The sequence below is a fragment of the Mercenaria mercenaria genome, chromosome 10, assembly GCF_021730395.1.
Source record: "Mercenaria mercenaria strain notata chromosome 10, MADL_Memer_1, whole genome shotgun sequence".
Taxonomy (NCBI): Eukaryota; Metazoa; Mollusca; class Bivalvia; order Venerida; family Veneridae; genus Mercenaria; species Mercenaria mercenaria.
This window is the reverse complement of record NC_069370.1, coordinates 33909130-33929621: the sequence shown is the minus strand read 5'-3', so window position 1 is coordinate 33929621 and position 20492 is coordinate 33909130. Positions and strand designations below refer to the sequence as shown.

At 29.7% G+C, this 20492-nt stretch overlaps 1 protein-coding gene across 1 annotated transcript; it reads left to right on the top strand.

Annotated features, from left to right (window-relative positions):
• Window positions 1–13772: 13772 nt before the first annotated feature.
• LOC128559867 (uncharacterized) lies at window positions 13773–20349 on the top strand. The gene is made up of 3 exons (XM_053552684.1): window positions 13773–13808; window positions 17345–17435; window positions 18490–20349. Exons 1-3 carry the CDS (start codon window positions 13799–13801, stop codon window positions 19643–19645), a joined length of 1257 nt encoding a protein of 418 aa, XP_053408659.1. The 5' UTR covers window positions 13773–13798; the 3' UTR covers window positions 19646–20349.
• Window positions 20350–20492: the final 143 nt, after the last annotated feature.

Sequence of the window (20492 nt, the reverse complement as noted above, 5' to 3'; positions counted from 1 at the left end):
TGTTGCTAATTACTAATGATAAAATAAATGATAAAATAACTGATGATGACTGTAAGCCCTCAAGAACTGTAATCCAACATTATGTTTGGATAAAAGACTTTAATAGATTAATGTTTAACAAAACCAAACATGCAAATAAAAAACATTTTTGTAAAAGCTGTCTGCAACATTTTTCACAAGAAAGAATATTAAATGAACATATTCCAAATTGTTTAGCTATTAATGGTATCCAAGGTGTTAAAATGCCAAAAGAGGGAAGTAAAGTACAATTTAAAAATTATCATAAAGGTTTAGCAGTACCTTTTGTAATTTATGCTGATTTTGAATCAATAACTAAAAAAGTTTTAACTGCTTTACCATCAACTAAATCTTCATTTACTGAACCATATCAAAATCATATAGATTGTGGTTACGGCTATAAAGTTGTTTGTTGTTATGATAACAGTTATACTAAACCAACCCAGATTTATAGAGGTCCTAATGCAGTTTATAAGTTTATTGAAAAAATGCTTGAGGAAGAGGAATATTGTAAAGAAATATTTAAAGAGCACTTTAACAAAGAACTAAGAATGTCTAAAAATGATTCAACCGAATTTAAAAAACAAAAGTTTTGTCATATCTGTGAAAAAGAATATAAGGAAAATGAAAATCCTGTCCGTGACCATTGTCATATAACAGGAAAATTCAGAGGAAGTGCTCACTCAGAATGTAATATTAATTTTAAACTAACACATAAAATTCCTGTTATTTTTCATAATTTAAGAGGTTATGACGGTCATTTTATTATGCAACAAATAGGGAAATTTAAAAAAGAAATTAATGTTATTCCTAACAATATGGAAAGATATATGGCATTTATGATTTCCGACTTGGTTTTTATTGATTCATTCCAATTTATGTCTCAATCATTGGATAACCTAGTAAAAAATATTCCAGAATTTAAATATTTATCTCAAGAATTTAATTGTGAAAGCATTAATTTATTAAAAACAAAAGGTGTTTATCCATATGATTACATGGATTCATTTAAAAAATTTAAAGAAACAGAATTACCTTCTAAAGAAGAGTTTTATTCAATTTTAAATGAAACACACATATCTGATAATGAATACGAACATGCTAAAAATATCTGGAAAAAATTTAAAATAAAAACACTGGGAGAATATCATGATCTATATTTAAAAACTGACGTATTACTTTTAGCTGATGTATTCGAAAATTTTAGAAAATTATGTTTGGAGTACTACAAATTAGATCCTTGTCATTATTTTAGTAGTCCTAGGTTAGCTTGGGATGCAATGTTAAAAATGACTGGAATTAAGTTAGATTTAATAACTGATATTGATATGTATCTTTTTATTGAAAAGGGACTGAGAGGAGGAATAAGTTATATTTCAAACAGATACAGTAAAGCAAACAATAAATATATGAAAGATTATAATCCAAAAGAAGAAAGCAAATACATTATGTACCTCGACGCCAATAACCTTTACGGTTGGGCTATGTGTCAACCTTTACCCTCTGGAAACTTTAAATTTATATCCGAAAAACAATTCAAGAAATTAATTGCAAAAGGTAAAACTAACTTTATAGTTGAATGTGATCTTGAATATCCAAAAGAATTACATACTGTACATAATGATTATCCTTTAGCTCCTGAAAAAATTATTATACCAGATCAATGGCTTTCTGATTATAGTAAAACTATTAAAACAGAATTTGAAATAGGAAAAAGTAATGTAAAGAAGTTGGTTCCAACTTTAATGAAAAAACAAAATTATGTAGTTCATTTTAAAATCTTGAACTATATACACAATTAGGGTTAAAAGTAACAAAAATACATAAAATATTAACTTTTGACGAAAGTCCTTGGTTATAAAGTATATTGATTTTAATACTCAAAAAAGATCTAAAGCAAAAAATTCATTTGAAAAGGACTTTTTTAAGTTAATGAACAATTCTGTATTCGGTAAAACGATGGAGAATTTACGCAAGAGGGTTAATATTAAATTAACTCATGATGAAAATATTTTATTAAAATACATAGCCAAACCTTCATTTGTTAGTTCAACGATGTTTAACTCTAACCTTTTTGGTATTCATAGAATAAAAGAAAGTTTGTTATTAAACAGACCTTGTTATGTTGGAATGTGCATTCTAGATTTATCAAAATATTTAATGTATGATTTTCATTTATAATTACATTAAGGAAAAGTACGAGGGTATTGTAAATTATTGTTTACTGACACTGATTCCATTATGCTATGAAATAAAAACCAAAGATGCATATGAGGATTTTTATAAGGACAAAGATTTATTTGATAATAGTGATTATGATAGTAATTCAAAATTTTATTTTGATAATAATAAAAAAGTAATTGGAAAATTTAAAGATGAAGCTGCCGGTGTAGTAATTGTTGAATTTGTCGGATTAAGAAGTAAAATGTATTCTTATTTATTAGAAAATGAAGTTAATGTTAAAAAATGTAAAGGAATTAAAAAACTTGTTGTTAAGAAAACAATAGTTCATAAAAATTATAAAGATACTTTGTTTAATTCAACCCAAAGTAATCACACTTTTAAAGTTATTCGTTCTGATAAACACAATCTTTCCAGTTATGTTATAAATAAAACATCTTTATCATGTTATGATGATAAAAGATATATTCTTGATAATGGTATTGATACATTAGCTTATTCTTAAAATTAATTAAAACTTAAATTAATTCTTAAATTAAAACTTAAATTAATTCTTAAATTAAAACTTAAATTAATTCTTAAATTATAGAACCATAAATTGTTAACTGAATATTCATAACGTTTAAAGAATTAATATAAATAGCATCATCCATTTTAAATTCATTTGCATAATTAATAGAAATAGATTCATTTTTTCTGTTATTTTTTACATGATAACTTTGAAGAATTACACTTTCTTTATTTTTTATTTGTAATTTAGCTTCTCCTTTATCTAATTTAATTGCATCAACAAGAATAATTAAGATGCAATTTTGTTTAATTGCCACAATATTACCACCCTGAACTCAACCAGGACTAACATTTACAGTTTTCCATTGAAATAATCCACCATCGGTATCTTGGGTATAACTTGTTAAAAACAATGGAGGTTTTCTTATTAATTGTCTTTCTATTTTATTTACTTTTTCATTTATATTATTGAATATTCCCATTATATTAATTATTCCAGTTAAATAAAACACAGTTTTAATAAGTTAAATAAATGTCCTTATTAGTTAAAATAATTTATAATAGTTTGTTCATTTACTCTTTGATTATTAATTTTTAGTATTTTATACAATAAATCATACAACGGTACTTTATCTTGTAACATTTTAATGAAAAATAAACAATAATATCCACAAAGCATACTTGTTTTGTCTTGATATTGAACATTGTTGTATTTTACATTTGGTATATACTTAATTACTTCTTTTGGTGGAGGAAGTCCAAATGGATCGAAATACATGTTATTTACATAACAAACCCAATGTGTTCCAGGTCCAACAAAGTCATCCAAATTTATAATTCCACACTCGTCCTTTTCTTTTAATTTTGGTAGACCTGTGGTCTCCGAGAGTTTCACTCTTGGTAAGTTATTTCTACTAAATACACCCCTAAAGTTTTTAATTTTTAATTGGTTTACCCATTGTTCAATTTCAAAGTTAGAAATAGGTTTGTTTATAAATTTTATTTTCTTTTTATTAAATTTTATTTTCTTTTTACTAAATTTTATTTTCTTTTTATTAAATTTTATTTTTTTTTTACTATAGGAATTCGTCTGTAAGGTCTTCGTTGAGAATCAATCTGTAATCCTTTCCCACTTAACAAAGATGTAATCAAAGGTATCCCTAGACTAGCAGCCAACATACCTAAAAAGCCACCGTCTTGTTTTTGTTTTTGTGTTAATTTAATCACTCCAGATCCTACTAGTTGCTTTCTTTGATTAGGTGTAAGATATGGTGATATCATATTTCTCTTATCATTAGCTACTGAAATCATACCATTTCCAAGTATTTTACTAACACCAGTACTGGCTAGCCCAGACAAAGCGCCAATGCCTAGAGGGGCTAATATTTTTGGAGCTATTTTTGCTGCCATTGGAAGAATTGTTTTTCCTAACAAACCAGCTAAAGCTCCTAAAAATCCACCATTTTGACCTTGACTGGACATTTGGCTTTTTGAAATTGTAATTTCTAATCCCTTATTATTTGCAACAGCTTTTTTAATTTGATTAATTTGTGTTTTTGTTAAAAGTAAAGGGAAGTTTCCATGTAATTGTTCATGTTTTAATCTAAAAGTATGTGGAATTTTGTTGTTGTAGGCTCAGGCTAAATTTTTCTTTTGTCCATCTGTTAGGTTAACTTTATATTCAATATAATTTGATGACATTATATATAATTTATATTTATTTTATTTAATTTATATTTATTTTATTTAAACAATGACAATGACAAGTTCATTTAAACAATGACAAGTTCATTTATACAATGACAAGTTCATTTAAACAATGACAAGTTCATTTATACAATGACAAGTTCATTTATACAATGACAAGTTCATTTCCAATAGTATTTATTTCAACTGTTTCTTCATACAATACAATTGCGTAAACACGAATATTGGCTGCTGGTGGAATATTTAATTTAGCTGTTAATGTAATGTGTTTAGGATCTTCTGTTATTGCTTCCTTTTTATATTCCAAGTTAAAATGAATAAATCCAAACAAACTTTTAAAATTAAATCTATTTAAGAGACTTCCAGTAGTCTTGTTATTTTGTTTATAATAATAATTAATTACATCGTCATATATTCTTGATATACTTGTGTATTCTGTTTCTGGATAAAAAACACCATTACCAACTTCAAGACGACAAGAACTCAAAGTGCAATTTTCATTTGCTGCATTAACTTTAAATGTATCTAATAAATGTGGGTTATGTTCTTGTGAATTACTTTTATCAGGTCGTTGTAAATAAACAAATACATGTTGTGGTTTTATTACACCAGCCGTTATTCTAAAGGTTATATTAGTTTGTTGTGTATCAGTTGATTGTGTCATCATTTCCCTAAGGTATGACCATCTTGCTTTTTTAAATCTTTCAGTAGCAATTAGTTCAAACCCAAATTCATTAAAAATCAAACGTGGAACCCATAGAATTAATTTTGTTACAATTACCCTACCAGGATCAGCAGCATTAGCTCTAAAAATTAATTCATCATCATCTGTCAGCTGTAGTGTTATTTGAATTTGACTTGGAGGTATAATATTAGTTTCTAAACCCTGAAAAAATGAATAATTATTTAATGGAATTTTAGCATTTACCTCTTTACCACCTTGGAGTAATTCTTTTCTAAATTTGAAACCTGAATTATCAGCAGTAGCAGCAGTATCAGTAGTATCTAAATAAATATATTCGTTTGTTCCAGTTGATTTTGCATAATCTTCAGATAGTTCAACTAAATTTTTTACATTTACTACCTTATATAAATTATTACAATCATAAACAATTTTTCCATTTTGTTTAACCACTAACTGATCAATTAATGAAGCTGCATTATTAATTAGAGCAATTTGGTCATCAGCATAATTATTACCATTAGCAAGCTTATTTACTTTAAAACTTACTTCAAAATAACCATTAAACCAATCAAAATATGAACTTCTATCATTAATTGTAAAGTGATATCCGTTTTTTTGTTGTTTAACATTATTTCCCAGGACAGATATTAATGCTGTATCTAATTGAATAGGAGTTAATTCATATCTTTCACAATATTGTTTTGTTCTAAACATGTATATATTATATATTATTTTTTATTTTATTTTTTATTAAAGTTAAAACTTTAGTTTTTATAAATTAATCTGTTAATACGTTTACGTGTTCCAGATCCTGACAATAATCTATTTAATCTTATATTAATATCCTCCTCCTCCTTATTATTTTTACTGTTATTCTTTTCTTGTAATTCCTTAGCAATTAAATTACCAACTGCTGGAGCAGGTTTCTTTTTAAATTTTTCAACAATTTTATCAGCAGCTAAATTTCCAACTTCTGTGCCAACCTTTTTTGTTCCACTTTCAAGTGCTGCTTTCCTGCTGTTTCCAAAGCTTTTTTTCAGCTGTGCCAATTGAAGATGCAACCCGCTTGAAAACAATTTCGTTAAAGTATCAAAGATACCTGTTCCATGTATGATTTCTTTTCCTGTGTGAGCATCAACATAAATAAATATTCTTTATTTTTGTCATAAACTTTTTTGTACATTATATAAAACTAAAATTTATAATTTCATAATTAAAGTTTTAAAACTTTGTTTTAATTAATTTCTTTTAAAATTAGTGTAAAACTTGTTTCAACCTCATTAAAATTATTATTCTACCAAATACATCTGTAATATATATTCTAATTGAATTTATAATATATTTATTAATTTCAGAATATCCAACTCTTTGTGGTTCTTTTGTAAATGGATAAGCTCTTGTTAAATCTGCAGTACTTAAGCATAGATAATATCACTGAATTACCATCAACAAGTGAATTATCAATAAGATCACAATGAATGTAAATTGTATCAACAGAGTTAGTTATATTTGGTGTTGTAGTTCCCCATTCAGTATTTCTCAATTTTTTTTCTCAAATCCAAGCAATGTATGAAAATTTGATGCTTCCAAATCCAATCCAAAATTATCTGTAATTGAAATCAAAATCTTTAAAACTACTTAAATCAAATTCCAAACTTATTGGAGCAATTTCTGATTTATTAAATTCAAAATCATCATTACTTATTAATGTTTCCCTAATATAATTATTAATATCTGTGTAACTGTAAGAACCATTTGTAAATATAATATCTTTCCATTCTTTACCATATGATAACGAATTCTTTTATTGTCGTATTCATCACTAATATTATGCCAAGAATAGGTCATAGTGTTAATACTATCCAAACCAACAACATAAGTTTTATTTTATCTAAATTAAAGAACGACTAAATCTGATTGTAAATCACTCGGTTTATTTTATTTATCTTTAACTGTTTCAGAACTTAAATACTTTTTTTGTTCCATTTATATATTCAAGAAAATAATTTTTATATAACATTTCATGTTGTTCTGGTAAAAGTGAATTCATTTTTATAGTTCATCAATTATTCTAATACCTTCATTTTTTAGTTCTTCATTATTATATTCCAGCATCAATTGAACCACAAATTAACTCCAAGTCATTAACCAATTCTTTTGGATTACATGGGACAAACGTCATAACCTTGTCCTCTAATTACTTTTTTAAATTTCATAGATCTTTTATTGATAGGTAATCCTGATTTTTCTGTTAATTCTTTAAATATTTTTCTTGAATGAATTGAATGCTTTTTCTTATTGTTATATCTTTTATTAATCAAATCAATCAAATCATTATCTACTTCAGTATTAATTACTTCTTTTCCAGTTATTCTATCCTTAGCAATTAACTTATTTTGACCATAAAGTTTATTTAAGTTAATAATTAAATTACCATATTGTCCATTTGGTAAAACTTTATATGGATTGTGATATCTTATTCCTTTTCCTTTTTTAAATACATCTGACTCATCAATCATATTTGATAAGCGTTCACCATATATTTTAAGATTTTTTTTGTCTGATTCTAACTCCGAAACATACTCACCTGCAGTCATAGGTTCTGCATCTGTAAATTCAATTATTTCATCTGGTTTTTCTTTACTATATTTATTTATATTACGAGTACATTTCTTTAATTTTTCGGTAACCTTTTTTCTTATTTTTATCCAATCATCTTTACCTTTGTTTATTACTAACTCTGATAATACAGGTAAACTCCAATCTGATAATACATCTTTATCAATATTTGCATCTAAATTTATCACAAATTCTTTTTCTGATTCTTTTTCTGATTCTTTAGTTGTATCATCAGTGTCTTCAAACACATCATCTTCATCATCCAAACCCATATGATCTTTCGGCGGTATTAATCGTGTCGGTTCTCGGAATAGTTCTTCCAAACCCATAGTATCTTCCAGCGGTAATGGTTGTAATGATGGTGGTAGTCCCGGAGGTGGTGGTTTTTCCATTATCTCTGTCACCATTTTTAGATTTTCTATTTCATGTATCTTATCAGCAAAACTTTTTGGAAGTAACGCTAATTGCTCCTTAATTCCAGGTAATGCTTTTAACTGACTTGATAATTGTTCTTTTTGACTTTCTATTTTTTCAGTAATTGGTTTATAAATTTCAGTATACATATCCCGATTTGTAGCTTTTCTTATTTTTTCTCTCATTATTTCTTCTCTAAGAGCTCTCATCTTTTGCCCAACTAATTTTTTTCTTATTATCATTTCATTAAGTTTTGATTGCATTTATATTAATAATGTAAGATAAATGTAAGATATTGTAAAATAATGTAAAATAATGTAAAATATGTAATATAAAGTTTTAAAAACTTTAGTTTTTAATTATATAAATGGAAATTCCAAATTATGATACAAAAAGTGATAAATCCAATAACTTTTAAACAATTTTATCCTTTTATGCCAGATTCATGTTTAGAATGTTAATATGTGGATCTTCTGGATCTGGAAAAACAAATACATTAATGCATATACTTCGAAAACCTCTTATATATTATGATAAATTATACTTGTATGCTAAAAACCTAGAACAATCTAAATATCAAGATTTAATTAACCACTTAAGTCAAATTGCAAAAAAAAATTTAAAATAGATCCAAATGAAATACTTGAATGTTCAGCTGATCCCAACCAAATTGAACCTTGTGAGAATCTTGAATCAGAAAAACAAAAAGTAGTAATATTTGATGATTTTGTATGTGAAGATAAAAAAGTTCAAAATGAAATAACAAACTACTTTATTCAAGGACGTCACAAAAACTGTTGTGTTATTTATTTAAGTCAGTCTTACTATAAAACACCAAAAGATATTCGAATTAACTGTTCACATTATATTTTATTTGAAAGTCCAGGTAAACGAGAAAATGATATGATTTGTAATGAACAAAATGTAGATCGTGATACTTTTGCTAATGCAACAATCAAAAATATGATTTCTTATATATTGACCAACAAGGAAGTTTTAAGAAAAAACTTTACTGGTAATATATAATGGGAGTTTTTAATGATACAAAACAAATAAGTGAAACTGAAAGTGTAAGTAAGTTAAATTTGATATTGATTTAAGTGATTATGCTACTAAAAAACAATATAAAAAGCTTAGAAAGGACATGGAATATATCTTACAGAAATAAGGAACTTGATAACACAATGAACAGAGCATTAGATATGGGAGGTAATAAAATAATTAACCTAGGAATCCAGATAAATCCACCGATGTAGTTTCAAGACGATTTATGTTTAAAAAAGTTCAAAGTGTAATAGATGACTATAATCTTGAAGATATTAAAAGTATAAAACAGACACTAGAAGCAGAAGTAAAGAATATTGAAGAATTAACAAAAGATTTTAAAAAGAATTCATTATTAATAGTTGAATTACAAGGTAAAATTGAAGAAGAAATGAAAGCTATGGTTGATTCTATTAAAGAACTTGAAGAGAAATCTGATTTGACAGATGATAACATAAAAGAAGTATTTCGAGTTAATTTAAACATTTTATTCACCCAAATTCAAGAATTAAAAGATAGTATGATTAACATGAAGAACTAAAAGACAAGATTATTGAAGCTGAGAAAAGTTACAAAATATGTATCAGTTAGAAATCAGAACAGAAATAAATAAACTAAATACTGAAACTGAAAATAAGCATAAAGATATTATTAGAATTAATTTCAAATAACTTGCAGAATATAAATCTGAATTGGAAAAGGCAGCTTCACAAAGAGGTGATGATCATGATACAGCATTAGAGGATTTTAAAAAAGAAATTAATTCTAAAATAGATGACTTTAAAAAACAAATTCGAAATTGGATTAGTATTGTTGACAACCGTCATAATTTAAAGTATGCAGACTTAAGTAATATTACAAAAAAATTACAAGAAGATATGACGAAGCTTAATACTAAAGTTGAAGAACATAAAAATGAACTGGACTTTGTAGTTGAAAAATCAGTAAAACAAGGAGAGTTAATTACTGCTAATACTGAAGCAATTACTGCTAATACTAAAGCAATTAACACAGTTAATAATCAGATAGAAAATTTGAAGAAACAACTTGTAGACCTGATTAATAATGTTGATGCAAGTCACAATATAAAGTACAAAGAGTTAAGTAAACTTAAAGGTTTATTACAAGAAGATATTAATAAATTTAATAATCAAATTAATGATAAAATTAAAAAAATAATAAATGATTTGGACTCTGTAGTTAAAATATCAGCTAAACAAGGAGAATCAATCACTGCTAATACCCAAGTAATTACTGCTAATACTAAAGCAATAACCGCTAATGTTGAAGAAATTGCTACTAATGATGAAAAAATTTCTAATAATTGGGAAAAAATTATAGAAGTAAAAGATGCTTTCTTAAAACAAGAAACACAATTAGCTAGAACAAAGAATACTGTTGACAATTTATCTGCTTCTGAAGTTGCTACAACAAAACGAATTGATGATTTAGCTGACATAATTATTAAACTTAAAAAGAAAGACAAAAAAATAAAAGAAGAATTGGAAAAAGAAATAGAAAAATTAAGACCACGTGAAGTGTTTCTTTTTGAATATAACAGCGGTTATTATGATGAATCAAAACCAGAGCCAACAAACTTTAATCATATATAATATAATAACAATAAAAAAATATTTCGATAGCCAAGGTGTCTGGATATATTCAACATATAATAATATAGTTGGTAATGATGTGGTCTATTTTGATATGATTAATTTGGAATCTGGTAATGTCGCAGATTATAAAGATTTTATAAACACAAACCAAGAATATAAACTAGTTGTACCGGATGTACTATTAAAAAATGTGTTTTCAGTCAAAAAAACCGGAATTTATATAATAGATATCAGGTTTTATTTAACGGCGACCGCACAGAAGGAAAAATGTAAAGTATCACATTTTCTTTTTAGGTGGTGGCAAGATGGTTTTACAGGTACATTTCCCCATGGGAGTGTAAATATAACACCCATAGTCGGTGAATTTGGGCCTGAAACGGATAGTATATGTTTATATCAGAAAAAAATTAAAATTTATTTAACAGAAAGGACAATGTTTGATATTCATCCTTATGACGATTCATTTATTTATTTATTTATTTTGTTGGGTTTATTGTCGCACCGACACAATTTTAGGTCATATGGCGACTTTCCAGTCTTTAATGGTGGAGGAAGACCCCAGGTGCCCCTCCGTGCATATTTCATCACGAGCGGGCACCTGGGTAGAACCACCGACCTTCCGTAAGCCAGCTGGATGGCTTCCTCACGTGAAGAATTCTACACCCCAAATGAGGTTTCGAACCCACATCGATGAGGGGCAAATGGTTTGAAGTCAACGACTCTAACCACTCGGCCACGGAGGCCCCTTATGACGATTCAACATATACAGAAGTATCATTTATACTTTTGTCGGATAGTTATATCAGATTCCACATATTGGAGGAATATATAAATTATAAAAAAAGTAAACTTTTGGATTAATCCCTAGTTTTAATTACTATGTGTACCCTAATAATATACTTACTAATTGAAAATAAGATCAAAAACCTTAGACCCACCTTACATTTTGGAAACTGCCAAAAGTTTGCCAAGTTGGCAGACATTGTCACATTGCTGCCACTTGGCAGAAAAATGGCAGGCTTTTGATTGGTTGAATTTGTGTTTGCCAACGTTCTGCCAAAAGTTTGTCAAGTTGGCAGCGACTGCCACATTGTTGCCACTTGGCAGGATTTTGGCAAATATTTGGTGGAAGTGTTTAAAATTATCTTTAATCATATTTTACTATAGGTCTTAACAATAATTTGTTAAAATTTGTTTTAAATTTGTTTTAAATTTGTTGAAATTGGTCAGCATTGGTCGGTTTAGGTCAAGGGTTAAATGTTAAATTAGGTTAAACTGCGCTCGCACCATCCTTTCTTATACTACTTAGACTGAGAAGATTAGTAACAGAAAAGACATTTATTCTTAAGGTTTCGAATTTGCATTTTGAAAACATCAGTAGGAATAACAAATGGATAGTAAAAAGTGGATATATTGTCCATAAGTATTGACCTGGCCCTCAATAGAGAAATAACTACTGCGTAAGTATTCTTTATGATTTAAAAAATGTCGCATGTGCAAGTAGCTGCGGGGACAAAACGATTAGCCATCAATCTCGGAGTTGTGGGTTGTAGTCCTCAGTCTAACATCTTTTTTTTTCAAATTTTATCTCCAAAATTTACAGGACGGAAAATTAATACACTTACCTATTCATTTTTTATGGTTCATTTATTGAAAGAAATATACTTGTATTCAAGATATTTTGTAGTAAGTGTCGAATAAAATCTTTAAAGGTATCTTAGATAAAAAAAGACAAATTACTCCCGAAAATAGATACTACAAGAGAAAACAATTACAATTCGTGAAAATCGTTGCAAAAGACATTGTAAGAATATTTAAGCAAATACGGTAACACTTCACTATATTGAATTTAAAAAAATGGTCTGTGGTAATTTCGTACCCGTTGTAACGTGCGTGGAAGTGAGACGGTTAACTATAAAGGTTATTTGTGTAGTTATAGATCTTTTCATGATACAATATTGCGTAAAGTAACGAAAACGTCCGAACATATTAGCGAAGATTGATGAGTGTCAGGTCAAATACTTACGGACAATTGTACAAGATATACATTTTGTCAAAGGTGTTTCCTTTCACTAGTACATGGCATCTGAAGGTGAGATCGAATATATCGCGAAAATTTCTTTTTATTATGACATCTCGTTTTTAACATGAACGTGAGCTGTGTAAGTTGAAACACATTCTTTTTTACTCTAACGTCATATAGCCACAAACCATGTGGGGGTGAGGGTAAAGTTATGTTATATTGCGAAAAATTAAAGTCGGTGACCCCTAAGTATTTATGTGTCTACTAGATGTACACGTATTGCGAAACAACATACCAAAATTATACGTTTTTTTATCGAGCCGATTTTTAATAAACTGAATTTTAAGGCAAAATTTTTAGCAAAACTTGATATGAATTTTTCCGTTCTGACGCCACAAAATCGTCACTGACGTCCTAAGCGTCAATTTCATTTCACTGAATTTTCTGTAGCATTTTCTGTTTGCAAAATGACAATTATTTTGTATTTTTCATTTATATGACATTCAGAGCGCGGGAAAGGAAAAATGCCGAAAACACTCGGAACTGGGCGTTACACGAAAAGTGACGTCAGGTGCCATGTTTGTGACACAATAGCAAAAATCACGAACAATAAGGCGAAAAAGTAAAACCGGAACTCAATCGCATATATCCTGAATTTTGTACAGTATAAATTTCATGACAATATTCGGCAAAAAATTTGGGGCGCATTCCACCTTAAATTTCATTAAAGCTTATTAGTACGCCTTGTCTGGAAAATTATTTTGATATGACCTATACTCTTAATTTAAACGTTTAAGTACACCAATACAATTTCATTTCTTTACTTCTGTGGAATAATAAATTTTATTCATTGTGTACTTGTTCGTTTCTAGCCTTAACATACTGATGCAGGTTAAATAAGAACATTCAACAGGAATGTATATATGAAATGAAATATATTGCTTTTTTTCAGCAACAACATTATCTCCAACAACAACATTAATGAAGGGTGGTAATTATTTCTTATTATAAGTACTTTGTTCTTATAGTCAACCTGTTTTAAATAAGCTACTTTTACAATAGTAACCGCGTCTTAATTTTATTTAGATTCTGTAATAGTAAATATGATCTGGAAAATAGACCCCTCGGAAGCGCCGACAACAATGCAAACAGTGAAAATTGCAGACTCGGTTTGATTGAGTCTGTTCATGAGCAGTAATGGAAAATGCAACACTGCCCACGCCCTCTAGCACCGGCTTAAGTAGTATCAAATGAGTTGAAATCAATGATCCCGAAGGACCAGAAAATATAACAACACTGAGATGAAGTCGGGGCGACTTTTTTACGGCCGCCACACAGCACTTAACACCCGCTGTTGTGAAGTAAATATAATCTGGAAAATAGATCCCTCGGAAGCGCCGACAACAATGCAAACAGTAACTCTTCCTTAATACGTTTCTATACAATACTAACTGCCTTGATAAGTTTTTATGCCTTATTTAGTATCTACAAAGTAACCCTGTCTTAATTATTTTCTGCTATAGTAATTCTTTCTACCTTAGTTTCTACAATAGTAGCTCTGTCCTGATTATTTTCTACAATAGTAACTCTGCCTTGTTTAGTATCTTTTTAATATCAGCCTTTCCCGATTTAGTTTCTACAACAGAAAACCTGCCTTGTTTAGTTTCTACAACAGTAGCCTTCCAATATAATAACTCCGCCTTGTTTAGTTTCTACTATACTAACTCTGTCCATATTGGTTTCTCCAACAACTTGTTCTTTAACTCTGTACAACTCTGTCTTGTTTAGTTTCTACTATACTAACTCTGTCCATATTGGTTTCTCCAACAGCTTGTTCTTTAACTCTGTACAACTCTGTGTTGTTTAGTTTCTACAACTATGCCCTTATTGATCTCTTTAATGTGTTTCTAGAATAGTATACTAAACGAAAGTTTTAACACACTTTCGATATATGGACATTGTCTTAATTAATGCAGAGTTAGTACATTTAGGATATTTCTCACACATTTAGGTAATTATATAATTATTATAATTTCGGCAAAATAGAGTAAGCTTTGATATTATTTTATTTATTTAATAATCGCAAACAAATTTTAAAATGTCACAAAAATAAATATCTAGAATTTACAAATGCGTGAATTTCTACAATTCAATGCAATATCTTGCAAACAAAGGGGTACGTAGAATTTGGACTGTTTTTACGCGCAAAACATACCAGTAAAAATTATCCTTCTTTTTTCCAATACTAGTATTCTTTTATTAGCAACCATTGCTTTGATTTCTCTGGTTAGGAAAATACTAAATGGAAATGACACCTCAAATAGCTAATATAAATGTTAATCAAAGCAAGGGTTGCTAATGAGTGAATTTTGAGTCTAAAATGGCAGAATTCGTCATTTTAACACGAAATACCTGTACCTATAGTACTTAGAACTCATTTTATGTCAATAATAGAAATGTGTTTATACTAAAAATGACATAGTTTTGTAGTTTAAAGGTTAATCTTGTGAAATCTTTACTTTTCCAAAATTTGGGGCCACATGCCTATATAAATCATACGTTTGCATTTAAATTTAGATTGGTATGTTCTACAATGTGTCAGTAACATTCATTATATGTGCCTTATAATATGTATTTGCTCGTTTCAAAAAAGCAAAACATACATGTGTATTTTTTGTGACTTTTTGGAATGGGCAGAAGTACTAATATGAATGAAAGGTTATCATTGTATTATTTAGTTTTATCAGATATTAATATGTTGTTGACAAAATGTATTTCTTAGCGTCTATGAATTTTCATACATGTAAATTTGATTTTGTTAAAGACATTTCCAAACTATCGAGGGGTTGTTAGAAATTTCATTATGTGTAACTCTGCCTAAATTAGTATCTGCAGTTGAGTCAGTTTCACAATAATATCTGTGATATAAATACTTTCTACAATATAATTCTTCTTCATTTACTTTCTATATTATAATAATTCATACAAGACATATCATTAGATAAAATAACTTCAACATTAGTAACACTGTCTTCAGTAGTTTCTGCCGAAGTAATCCTGTCTTAAATAAATCATTAATAGTAACTAATAGTATGTTATTAATAGATTCAATAATGGTTGTTTTGGCTCAAATTATTGTACAATAGTAAATCTGTCTCGATTACAGTAAAATATGGAACTGTCTTACTCAGTTTTTGCAATAGTTTCAATGTCATTTATTATTAACAACAGTAATTTTAAGCCTGCCCATAACAGTTTCTATAATTACAGGTTTGCTCTAAATAGATCTTACAATAATAACTCTGTTTTAGTATATTTAATAGCAATTCATTCTTAACTAGTTTTACAATTGTAGTTCTGCTCTAAACAATGTTTTACTTCTACTTTCTAGTAACTATGCCCTCGTTTATACTGTTGTAGTTCGGTGCTAGATAGTTTCTATAAAATAGTAATGATACCATGGTTAGCGTCTTCAACGGGAACTCTTATCAAGTTATACAATTGTAGTTCTGCTCCAGTTAGTTGTTTAAGTAATATAATAAAATTATATGTGACTCATCAAGGCGTCCATTTGCGGATAAAGCATATAGGTGTGTCAATGTCTTCTGCAGGCTGCAAAGATGATCATGTACATTTATCACAACGTACTTCGCAAGATTTCGAACGCGTAACCTTTATGGTACATTAGTTAACTATATGACATTGAACTAATGCATTTATGACCCACGGTAGTCTTAAAACTGTTCGCCAACAGTTGAGGGTCAGATTTTTTAACATCTTTATTACCCTCAAGTTTTGCATAGAATATACATATGACACTGAAAAATATGAAAATAAGTGTAAGACATTGGTTAAGAGGCAAGAAGAATGTTGATTTTCTCCTTTATTTCAAAAGGGTTGCAACGATTTACTACTAGGATTCTGCATTTTTTTTCGGTTATTTATTTGGATACCTTGCAAAAGTATCATGTCAATAAGTTTGTACTACTGGCCACTTTTACAGTATCTACATTTTATGGATTTTTGGGAGAAAAGAATGTTCGCCTAAAATTTGTTAACGAGTTGCTTCAATATCATGTTTGTTGTTGTTATCATTAAAGGGGCCCCCGTGGCCGAGTGATTATGGTCGCTGACTTAAAATCACTTGACCCTCATCGATGTCGGTTCGAGCCTCACACGGGGCGTTGAATTCTTGATGTGAGCAAGTCATCCAGCTGGGGTCTTCCTCCACCATCAAAGCTGGAAAGTCGCCATATGGCCTATAATTGTGTCGGCGCGGCAACAAAATAAACCCAACAAAATAAATAAATAAATATTATCATTATAAATGCTACAAAATACAGAAGTAGTGTCTTCTCGGCCTCGTCTTTCATTCTTTTCGATCTGTTTTCAATAAATATAGCAAGCTAGAAAATGTTACTTATCAAAAATACTGCAGACTGAGAATATCTACTTTATATAAAAAGCTTATTTCTAATGGCCGAGTAACTTTGTTTGATTAACAAAGCATATGTTTATATTTTACAGATGATGTCAGCCACATTCTTACCCCAACATTTGCTGTTTTTGGTACTGTACTAGGTTTTGTTGTCCTAGCAGTTTGTGTTTGTAAATGCAGGTAAACACTTCTGTCATAAAAGTAAGGTTTATTTTTGGATAAGGTGCGGTTTTGAAAGTGTGCGGTTCAGGTGACAAGATCGACCCTATTTTTCCCCCACAAAAATGTAAAGTTTTGTAAAGCAGATTGTAAAGAAGCAAGAATAACTAACACCAAACTTATGGGTATGTAAGGTCTATATATTAACAGACAGCGATAAAAAAAATCCAAAACAACATAGACAAAGAAATCAGAAGTGAAATTGCACAAAGTACTGAAAAAAGCCACTTGCTACAGACTCGATGAAAATATTACTATCAATATGATGTAACATACGACGTAAGATTAAGCCGTGTATCCAGGATTTTTTTTTGCCTGGAAGTATACAGTAATAATTAAACTGACTCGGACATATGAAAAGAAGTTCAACTGTGAAACGTCCGACAGTTTCGCTGTACATTCAAATGCAAAATACCTACCTACATAGTGCGATTGCGACCAGCATGGATCCAGACAAGCCTGCGCATCCGCGCAGTCTGGTCAGGATCCATGCTGTTAGCTTTCAAAGCCTATTGCAATTAGAGAAACCGGTAGCGAACAGCATGGATCCTGACTAGACTGCGCGGATACACAGACTGGTCTGGATCCATGCTGGTCGCAAAGCCACTATGTTGGTTTTCTCATGGCGCGGCTCAACTTATGAAATAAAGAAGTATTTATAACCCAATGTAGTGCTAAAGCTGTCATATTTATATAATAAGATGCACATAGAATTACAATTCATCCAGGTTTTATTTAAACATTTAGAAAAGCGTGATATGTACTGCGGAGAAAGGTCTGTTTAGTTTTAATAGTTTGGGCGCCAGTACGGACAAAATAATACATAGTTATCTAATTTCGATGGATCGCGAAGGAACAACCATTATTTCATACTGTGACTTCCTGTATCAATATATAAGTCAAATATTATGCTTACAAAGTGAATAAACAAGCGTTAATGATAAAAATGAAATGTCCAATTTCGCTTTTATCCAAGGCACATCTCGTATAAAGATATACATTTTTTCTATTGCAGTAAAAAGAGCAACAAGAGAGATCCATTCCATAATAGTTCAATGTGTAACAGGACATACGATCGACAGATGCCAAAACATGATGAAGAATATGCCATTATCTCAGAGATAGAACTAGATAGTGGTACCACTTTTTATAAACCAAGCCTACCCGAACGCGGAAATGACTCATCGGGCAACACATATCACACTATAGAACACGGTCGAGATGTATCAAATACAGCTGTAATAACTTTAGATGAATATAGCACACCCTCCGACATGATAACAGATAAATGTAAGGCTGATCCCGCAGATGAATACAAGACCACATATGATGACCCTATACGGCACAACTTGCAGAACACAGCTGAATGTAAACGTAAAAGTGAAACGAAAGACGCAAATGGAAACCTTGCACAGGAATCAGATAACATCCGTGATAAAAGTTTTCGCGATTCTCGTGATGGTGAAAATGAAATTTCAGAGTCCTATGAGTACATTATAGATACTAAAAAAGAAACAAGTGTTAATGAGGAATCATTAAACACTGTTAAAGAGCAGGGAAAGGAAGCGGAGAATGACAAGTTCTTTGAATCGGAGGAAAGTCATGCAGTAGAATGTAACTTTTCAACTCCCGCCCGAAGCGTTATCGGAGCTACAGGCGGTAATTTTGAATGTTTCATTCCCACTGTTTTAGAAGGACACAGTTCTTCTGCAGAGGACAAAGACTATGAAGATACGAATATAATTGATGGAAATTTTCCATCTAGGCCGAAAGATATTTTCGAAGAGCATGTTTGTCTTCATTGTTTAAAACCAGAACATTTGAAAAGACTGGGTATAAAGATCATACCTGACAAACCATTGGAAGATGTTGAAAGGAGATTGTCCGAACCACAACGCAAGACTAACTATAGCGCTACTGAAACAGACAGAACGTTAAGAAGATGTTTAACTGACGTGTCACGCAAAGACAGACAAAATGATCTCATTGATTTCGTAGAAAACACTGATCAAGATGAAAATTTTAGGGAATGTATTGTATGTAATAACGTTTATGACCGCATGGGGCGCATAAGAGAAAAGTTAGATACTAAAAATGATGTAAATGAATATGATCATTTAAGTAATTGGAAACATATAAGTGAAGAGAAGACTTTGATGGAAAATTCGTAGTGTTTTGGGAGATGAAAACCGTTTTTTATGTATTTGTTATTGCGTTTGTTGCAAATAAGTCCGACCTTTCATCCGTAATAACATAATTAAAGTTGATGAGTTCATAGACAATTGTTAAAAGTTGATGAATTTATAGAAAACAAATTACATGGAGATCATTTTTCAGTGTTTTCATGATATCATTTCTAATTACTAGTAGGCCATACCAAACTGGATCTATGTTTAGCGTCCTTATCATTTTTGGAAGCCTACATGCTAGTCAGGAAAAGGTAGAATTGACTTGATACCGATGACAAAGTCACCCCGGTAATTAACCATATGGGACTTTTAAACAATTGTAACTAGGTAAATTTACTTAAAACTGACGTAGTGATTCATTAATGAACAGAATGGGCCATTGTCTTTATGTTTTATTTGCAACCACTTCCGATTTTTAAAATTTCGAGAATAGATTTTTCCAGTCCTGCATCCAAAAAAACCCCAACAAAATCGTACCAACTCGAGGACGCCAAATATAGATCCACTTTGTTATGACCTTAGCTGTATTTGTCTAATATGTAAATTATTCCGGTGTAGTAATGAACCGTCTGTTTCTTGCAAAACTATACATTTTAAGTCAACTTGATCTTTCTACATGTGACGTGTCAGGTAAAATACATAAAGATAGGTCATTACAAGTCGAATAATAAAATGTATGTACTGTTTTGTTTTCTTTCAAGCAACTGCACATCGCAAATAAACTGCAAGCTACAAACCAGAATGTGTGTTGTTCAGTAGAAATGTTAACAGTATGTTTCATGTAAAAGAAGACCCTGTTGCCTCTTCTGAAATCACAGATTTACATTCC

Excerpts from the sequence above, each read along its gene's own strand:
- LOC128559867 (XM_053552684.1), top strand. Across the intron at positions 17,436-18,489 it reads GTTTGTGTTTGTAAATGCAG|TAAAAAGAGCAACAAGAGAG; the intron begins GTAAACACTTCT and ends TTTCTATTGCAG.